Here is a 9,097-nt window from a genome sequence, read left to right on the forward strand (position 1 = left end):
GAAAACAAAACGATACATCTATGGTAATGGCGGGGGGGGGGGAATAATGATCAGATGTGAGATCCAACTAATGCAGATGTGTATTTGTGTAAAGCTGACTTTCTGGTCCGGAACCGCTGCTGGGCAGAGACACTGATCCTTAATCTTGCAGGCCCGTCATTACAATAGATGTATCGTTTTGTTTTCCACCCTGTTTTACATTAAATGAACCGTTTTTTTAATAATACTTATTATTATTAGTTGGGTTGTTTTAAATTAACCTATTGTGAATCCTCCATTAATAAATCAATTAAGTCCAATTAATGGCTCTAATGAGGTGTTTCTGACTGAGCGGGTCACACCTGTGTCTTCTTCCCGGTGCAGGTAACCACATGCGCGTGCCGGTGTCCCCGCGCTGAGCACGCAGGGTACAGGGGTCAGAGAGAGACGCGAGACAAGGCGGACCGGATGACAGCCAGACCCGCCGAGGCCCCGGGGCTGTCGGTGCCGCTGCACCGCTGCCGCGGCGGGTTCGAGGCCGGCAACGGCACCTGCGCGGAGCAGCTCGGCCTCCTCCCGCCGTTCTCCTCCACCCTCGCGCTCCTCGTGCTGGTGGCCGTGCTCGTGGGGGTCGTCCTCGTCTCCCTGGCAACGTTCCACTTCCACAAGAGGAAGCTTCGGAACAGGAAGATCCAGCGCGCGCAGGAGGAATACGAGCGCGACAGCCGCAGCCCCGCGCGCGCCGCCCGGGCGAGCGGCGGCGGGGAGCCCGCGAGGCCGTGCGTCATAGTGAGGCCGGCGGGGCGCGAGGAGAAGCCCTCGTGCCGGAGCGGCGCGGACAGCGGGGACGCCGCGGCAGAGGACAAAGAGGCGCCGCGCGAGACAGTTGACTGTTGACTCAGAAACTTCAGGGAACGAGACTGTGGAATAAAGTGGAAAAGCAATAAGGCACAAAGACCCCCCCCCCCCCCACCCCACACACACTCCCCCCTCACACTCCCCTCTCCGCTGCTTGTATGAACAGTAGATAAAGAACCACAGAGACACAGCTCAGTGGACACACTCATGTTTCTTTCGGGCCACGCCAGTGAGTTGATCGTGATTTACGGATGAAGACATGATGGAGCGAGGGTTTGGGACAAAACTTAAAATGGATTCAAATGGTGCAGCCCACCCCTCAGATGGAAAACAAGAAATGTACAAATAGGGACTGATGAATGTCAAGGATGACCTGCAGAATGAGGATTGAGAATACAATCAAATTAGGCTGTTTTCAGATTAATTTGATCGATCTGATGAACATAACTGGGTTTGTTTTATAAAGCAGTCTCAGATTACATTAGTTGCGCTTGGCGTTTAAAAAAAATTCAATTCAATTCAATGAACTTTACGGGAGTTTGTGGAGGGCCTTGGGAACATGAGTGTGATGAGAAGAGGTCATGAAAAGGATTGCTGAGGATGAGTTTGATGAGAAGGGGCAGGTATTGAGGAGATAAAAAAGGTTTAAAGGTGAGGGATGAAAATGACAAATGAGAGGAATGAGAATAAAAGGATTGAAGACGACAAGGACAATAGGTTGGATGGAAAAGTTAATTAGTGGGATGAGAAAGTGATGTGATCAGGATGACTATGGAATGAGTAATAATGAGAATTTGTGGCATTAAAAAGAGTATAAAAAGCAAAAGGATGATAGCACTTTGAGATTTTTGTTAATGAAAAGTGCGTTACAAATTAAATTCATTATTATTATTATTGTCTGAATGAGAAAGAGCAAGGATGGAAAAAGTGAGATGAGAAGAGGGAGAGGTGAAAAAAGTTAGATGTTAAATATTAAATGTGACAGATGATGAATGAGGAGGATGTGGGATGAGAAGATGTAAAAGGGGGAGGATTAGTGTGATGAGAAAGAGGAATAAAGAGGATGAGTGGCATGTGGGGAGAGATAAAGAGGATGAATGGGATGAAAATGGGGAAATATCAGAAAATGTACAAATAAAGAATGATAAAAGTAAGTGGGATGAGAAAGCAAAAAGATGACGAATGAGTGGGCAAAGGAGGGGAATGAGGAGGAAGAGTAGCATAAGAAAAGCAATGGGAAGGTTGAGCAAAGATATGACAAAAAGTAAAGGCGATGAGAATGAGTAGGATATTAAAAGGGATAAATGATAAATGAGGATGTGGGATGAGAAAAGTTAAAGGAGATGGATGATAAATTAGTAGGAAATGATAAGAAGAGGTACTAGTAAGAATGAGGACGTTAGGTGGGATTTTAAAGGGACTAAATGAGAAATGAGGATGTGTGAGGAAAAGGGAAATATTATAGGAGGAAAAGTGTGACAAAGGAGACAGATAAGAAATGAGGATGTGAGACGTGAAAGGGAAGAGATAAGGAGGATGTCTGTGAAGTTAAAGGGAATAGCTGAAATAAGAATAAATAGTATGAGAAGAGGTGTACACTGGATGAGGAGGATGAGAAGGTATGAAGCGAGGGAAAGTTAAGGGAGGGGGATGATAATGTGGTAAATGTGTTGGAATGAGGTGAGAAAGCCTGCCAGGTGATTGCAGGTGAGGTTGAGACGTGGCCCTGCTCATATTTTAACAAGTCATTTAGCAAACCGGCAACTCAACTGTAAGCATTGGTCTGCTTTGATTTTTGGGGACCTCTTCCTCCCTCTTCCTCCTTCCTCAGCCTCGTTTAAGCCTCACAGATATTTAAACTTTAAACTCTCACTGGGATGAGACACACGGTTGTGTTAAATTATTAAAACTTGGTGAAACAACTCAGTCCTTGGCGGCTCGCTGATCTTCCTTGGCATGTCCTCTGACACACTACCAGTATGTAGTTAGACTATAATGGATGTTGTGGTGCTGTTAGGCAGTGCAAAGCTGCATATACGCTATAGAAACGGCTTATTTGTTTGCGTAGTATTTTTTCCTTCAATTAAGTGACTTAGCATATTTGCATAAAGTACTGTCCTCTAATGTCGTTTAGACATTTGTAGGTAGCTTTAGATAGCCCGACAGGATGCAAGACCTTTTTGCTGTAGTTATGCACACAAACCTTTTTTCCTTAAAGTGTCAAATAGGCTAGTAAGTTTTAGCGCTTATTGAGTATTTTGATTTTTGAGTATTTACAGTATATTCTCTGACATGTATTGAACTGAGAATTCTTCCAGCGAAGGCTCTTGGTTGAAGCCAGTCTTTTTTGATCCTTCATATCGTATCATTGTGAGCCTGATAAAACTACTGTCATTTATGAATTCATTGTAGACGTATGCCACTATGCGAGCTGGAATGTTTTGCAGTAACATCTTTCTGGAGTTCATATAATCTGCCTTATCCAAGGAAACTATGTAAAATTAAAAGTTTATAAATAAACACCTAAATGCTTTGTGTCAATATCCTACATGTGCAGCCACATATTGTGGTTAACAATAATGAGCGTTGAACAGACAGGCGACATATGGCGCTGTGTGCGAACAGATTTTGATTACAAAACCAGCTTTCTTGGCCCTCTCCATGAGGCAAAGAAGCGTGCACGAGAACCACTGAAACGTGTCGACTACATGCACTACAAGTTATGTCTGCTGAATACAGAATCAGCCTCACTCCAAATACAGCAAAGTCACCTGTTCAGACTCTATCATCCCTTATGTGATTTACTGGCATGAAGGTTGGACGTCCCCTTCCTTCAACAGTGAAGCCACATCATGTCCTACCTGAGGGTCAGAGGAAGCGAGTCTGCATCTGTCACTATGTTGGTCCGGTGCCAGAACATCGTGTTCCTAATTGTCTCTAACAGAAAAAAGGGCTTGAGAATATGAAGCAATCTTTGGCCAGACGCCAGCCTGGGAAGATGCCCTTATCTCATTGGCATAAGTGCAGCACAATGAAACCATTTTTCTCCTGCAGGGAAAGTGGAAGAAAGTCAATGAAAGATGACTAATGCATTCTGCATTTGACCTCAGCCCCTTCAGAGCAGTTATTAGAAGAGGATTTAGAGGATCACGCGTTTTCAAAACAAGAACATCACAAATACATGTAGGCCATGAGAAATGGTTCAAACGTTACAACCAGATTTTGATTTCCTGACTTGTAACGAAGACGTTAAATAAGTTGTATTTTCTGAAAAGATAAATATATAACGCAGTAAATGCTGAATGATTTACAGAGGAAAGAGTTGTTAAGTGAATTGTTGTAGGACATTCAAACAAGCAAAACAGAGAGTAAAATGGACAAACAGTAGCGAAAACCAAAAAAGTAGTGAAAACCTAAATTTAGCTAAACAGCAGCTAAAGGCTAAAAATAATATAACCATTCCTTAAAGCTAAAATGAGCAAAACATTAGCTAAAGCCTGAAATAAGCAAAACATTTGCTAAAGGCGAAAATTAGTAGCATAGCTAAAAGCTCAAATATGCAAAACAGTACTAGAGTACTACTACTACTACAAGTACTACAAAACAGTAACTAGAGGCTGAATTTTGCTAAACTGTTACTAAAAGCTAAAATTACAAAAAAACATAACTAAAATCTAGAATTGGCAAACAGATGGTAAAGGTTAAAATGAGCAAAACTATAGCTAAAATTTGCAAATTAGTAGCTAAAACTACATTTAACAATAGCTAAAATGACTGAAAATGTAGCTAAAACCCAAAATAAGCACAAAAAAAAGTTAGCTAAAATTAGCCAAAGCATACCAAAAAGGAAAACTGTGGCAAACATTTTTAACAAAGCTAAACCTTAGCTAAAAGCAAAAATAAGCTGAACTACAGCTAAAAGCAAAACTTTGCAAAACAGTTGCTAAAAACTCAAGTTAGCAAAACCATAGATAAAAGCTAGAATAGGAAAAGTGGTGGCAGAATGCTAAAAATAGCTAAAGCTGTTTCAGCTAAATAGTTACTAAAATCTAAACTTTTTAAAACAGTAGCTAAAAGCAAATGTTAGCAGTAGCTAAAAGCTTAAAAGAACAAAAGAAGACAAAATAGAGCAAGTATGCTGAAGTAGATTTCAGGTGATGTTTTAAAGAATTGAAAAGACCTCAATGCATTTCTATGGTAATAATTAAAAATATATAAAAGTTACAAATAATATAAGCACACTTCTACGAACTGAGTCAAACATTCTGACATATGATGTTTTTAAAAGCACAAGATTTATTAAAGTCATTTGATGGCAAAAAAAAAAAACAAACATGGAAGAAACTATAAAAATGAAACTATCACAATCACACGATAATTGTATGTTAAAACATTTTCATGTATCTTCGTTTGAGCTGCAGTGGGGTCAATTCTTTCCAATAAACTGGAATTAAATTAAAATTTTAGGTGACTAGGTCTCTCTTACCGGGAGATAATGTGGGATATTTAAGGCCGGTTGCCAATGAGGAAATTTATCAGTGATTTTATGGGTTGTAGCAGGTAAAGATGACCGAAAGGTACAAAGTCAACGGCTGAGGCTGAAGGTGAGCGGCTACAGGAAAAATAGCCGGCCGCTCTCAGCTGTCAGGGATGGATGAAGATCAGTGGCTGTGAATAGACAGGCGAATGTTAGGAGGAAGGGAATGGTTGGCTGTCAGACGATGGGGGTTGGATGTCAGCAGTTGAAAATAGATGAACGTCAGTGGTTTCAAGTGAATTAAGATCAATGAGTGGTAATGGACAGAGGTAAGTGTCAAGGAATGAGGAGTTGTTGTACGTCAGCGTCTAGGAATCTAAGTCAGCTGCTACGGATGCATACGAGTCAACCGTTTGTGACGGTGGAACGTCAGTGAATGGAAGCTGATATAGATCAATGGTCAGGATTAATAAATGTTAATGGAGGCCAGGGGCTGCACGATGGAGGTCAGAGGCTAGAAGTGAATTAACTACATGAGTGGGAATAATTTGTAACGATAGAAATTTGCATTTTCTGTGAGCACGCAGCGTGAAAACTGAGTTCTGAATGATTTGGATGCAACTTGCTTAAGAAGCTGAAACTGAGTTGTTAAAGTTAAAACAAGCAAAAATAGATGCTAAACTTTACAGTATAACAATAGCTAAAACCATAACCTAGCAAAAAGGGAAAAGCTAAAATCTGTAACATAAAATATAAAATAAAGAAAAACCATAGATAAAGCTTAAAATTAGCTAAGATTAAGCTAAAATCTTGAATTGGCAACACCAAAGCTAAAGGCTAAAATTAGTAAAACCACAGCTAAATGTTAATATTAGCACAACTGTAGCTAAAATGAACACTAATGTATCTAAAAGATAACATTAGCAAAACTGAGTTGAAAAAAGGCAAAATTACATGGAAACATTTAACAAAACTATAGCGAAAAGATAAATTTAGCAAAACTGTAGCTAAATGCTCAAATTAGCCAAACTGTAGCTAAACATTATTCCGCAAAGCTTTAACTGAAATCTACAAACTGTAGCTAAAATCTAAAAATGAAACATGCTTAAATAGAGTTCAAAGAGTCCTTAATGTTTTTTGAGAGGGGAAAAAAAAAGAACAAATGTTACACCAAAACAAAACTTAGACATTATGAGCCGAACGTTTTGATACCTGAATAATTAATATAAAATGATTGAAAGCTGAAGTAGTTACTTTCCAAAAACAAGAAAACAAGCGAATGGATGCTGACTCAGCTTTCACACGATCAAAGATGAACAGAATATAAAGATTTTACATAACAATACTCAATATCCCTCAAACTGAATGACATTTAGGAATGAATGGGACGCTTTAGCTAAAAGGTTTTGTCCATGAATGAATAGAATGTAAATTGAAGTCATACGAGATAAATTATGAATAGATCAAAATGCGTCTGAATGAGAACTAAACTGAAGTCAGTGAGCAGGATCTGATGAAGGTTAGAAATTAGTATGAAATGATATTAACCTCTTTTATCTGTCGTCACACACGCTAAGCACCGCTCGACGGAAAGTAGAACAGGTTTTCTTATTTAAGATGCTCTGGGAATAACCTAGTTATTGTCTTCAACCTAATTTAGAAGTAACAAGGTCATTTGTCAGAGTTTTGTTGTGCCAGAAAGTCCAAAACGGTTACTGATAGTTAGTGGTTGTGTCATCTCTGGTAACAGGAATAAGTTTAACACAACTTATAACCTATTGTTTGACTGTAAATGTCACCATGAAATGTTAACAGATTGGCATTTAAATCACACATGTAGGGTTTTGCTTAGACAGGATGGTCAGTCTCAAATTTAAATTTAATTAGTTAGCTCCACTGAGCTGAACAGGCATCTTCCACTTTTCTGCTTCAGCTCTGCTGATATTAAAATCATGTAAAACATAGGCTGAGATAATAAATGGTAATATGCATCATATGCTCTGGTGATACTTTTATTTATTTTTTTTTGGCAAGCATAAAGTTTAGTTCCCTGCTGAAATCCATAAACAAAATCTATAACTTGACTTTTTTTTTGTATACCTTCTGTATTGAACACATTTTTTTTTTTTTTATTGCTAGTAGCACTTTAATGAGGTCGCTCTGGAGTTGAAAATAAATTAAATTAAAGGCTCAGTCTTCCTTGAAGGAATGCACATTGGTGGAGTGTTTTAAACTATCTTATGAGTTCAAAATTTGTTTTCTTATGAGTTGTAGGTGTTTCGGTCAAACCAAGCAAAAATGGCTGAAGTGACTTTAGTTATTATTGTCCAAAACTGAAGCCAAAATGCCAGTTTTCTTGGGTGCAGTCATGCATTTTTGGAACCAAAGCCTGCACACTCAGAACTGCACCCTCAATAACAAAGTTCAGCCTACAACCGTCCCAACTCCTTAACAGGCTGTCAGCATGTCAATCTCAGCGATGACCCATTTGTTTAAACTTTAAGTTGAGACTAAATGTAGACAAACATTGAAGGATCTGGGCCTCGTCCTCAGCAATAATGAGGGTGTTGCTTTGGTCAGTTGTGGTGAAGTTGTGGAAGGCAAAGCTCCTGATTGACTAATTTGTCTAAGTTCCAACCAAGCACGAAATCCTGAGTGCAAGCAGCTAAAATGAGCTTTCTTGTTAGGGTTTATCCTTAGACACACGGTGAGGAGCTCCATCCATGGGAAGGTCGGAGTAGAGCCGCTGCTCCTCTGCATCAAAAGGAGTCAGCTGAGGTGGTTCAGGCATCTGATTGTGCCTCCTGGACACCTCCCTATGGAGGTTTTCTTGGCATGAGGCCCTGGGGCAGACCCAGAACTCTCTGGAGGGATTACATATCTTCTCTGATGGGAACGCCTTGGGGTCCCCCAGGAGGAGGTGGAGAGTGTTACTGGGGATTGCTGGGTCCCTCTCCTGGACTTGTCTACCTCCACAAACGGACTATGGATAAGAAATAGAAGATGAAAATATAGTAAAATAATGTGTAAATGAACAAACAGCAGCAAGCCAAGAACTGTGTGAATATACAAAAATCAAGACTGAAACATAATTATCGTATTTTTAGGACGATAAGGCGCATTAAGCAAAACTGAAACAGTTTGACAGATTTTTGAGCACGTTGTACCACATAAAATCAGTTCGAGGTCAGAAAGCACAACCAGAATTAATACATAAGGCTCACTGTGGATTTTTGAGGAAATTAAAGGATTTTAAGTGCGCCGTATAGTCCGAAAAGTACGGTACCTGAAGCGTGTTTTTATTTTCAGTAAGCATTCGTTTAACTGACCGATTCACTTGCACGGAGGGGCAAAACCTAAAAACTGTACTGCAGCTAACCACTAGGGGGTGCTCATTCTTTGTGACTTCAGCTTCTGGGTTTCATTCATCTACTTTTAAAACATCTAAATTCTAAACATACACAGAGTGTTGAGATGAAACCAAAAGAGAGGCATGAGAAAAATGCAAAAACATCATGTCATGCCGCCATTTTTATCCATTGCATGTGTGTGCACCATATTATGAGTTTAAACACTCTTGATTGAAATGTGGCGGGTGATCTGCATTCCTCCAAGGAATGCTAGACCCTTCGTTGTTACTAATGCATTCATCAAGGTATTCGGCATTATTAGAATCTCACGAGTCTTTAATGTTAGTTTCACAATATGATTCTGAAAGATGAAGGGACGATAACTCGAGAAAAAAAATCTACATATTTCAGCAAACCGCAACAAACCTTGTAA

At 39.7% G+C, this 9,097-nt stretch overlaps 1 protein-coding gene across 1 annotated transcript; it reads left to right on the forward strand.

Moving 5' to 3' along the window:
• The first annotated feature begins 447 nt into the window (after positions 1 to 447).
• On the forward strand, positions 448 to 1,765 carry LOC119420463 (uncharacterized protein C11orf87 homolog). Its single transcript, XM_037687861.1, has one exon. It carries the CDS (start codon positions 448 to 450, stop codon positions 874 to 876), a length of 429 nt encoding a protein of 142 aa, XP_037543789.1. The 3' UTR covers positions 877 to 1,765.
• Positions 1,766 to 9,097: the final 7,332 nt, after the last annotated feature.

Source organism: Nematolebias whitei, chromosome 14, assembly GCF_014905685.2.
Source record: "Nematolebias whitei isolate Nwh7 chromosome 14, NemWhi1, whole genome shotgun sequence".
NCBI classification, from domain to species: domain Eukaryota; kingdom Metazoa; phylum Chordata; class Actinopteri; order Cyprinodontiformes; family Rivulidae; genus Nematolebias; species Nematolebias whitei.

Excerpts from the sequence above, each read along its gene's own strand:
- LOC119420463 (XM_037687861.1), top strand. The coding sequence starts at position 448 with ATGACAGCCAGACCCGCCGAGGCCCCGGGGCTGTCGGTGCCGCTGCAC.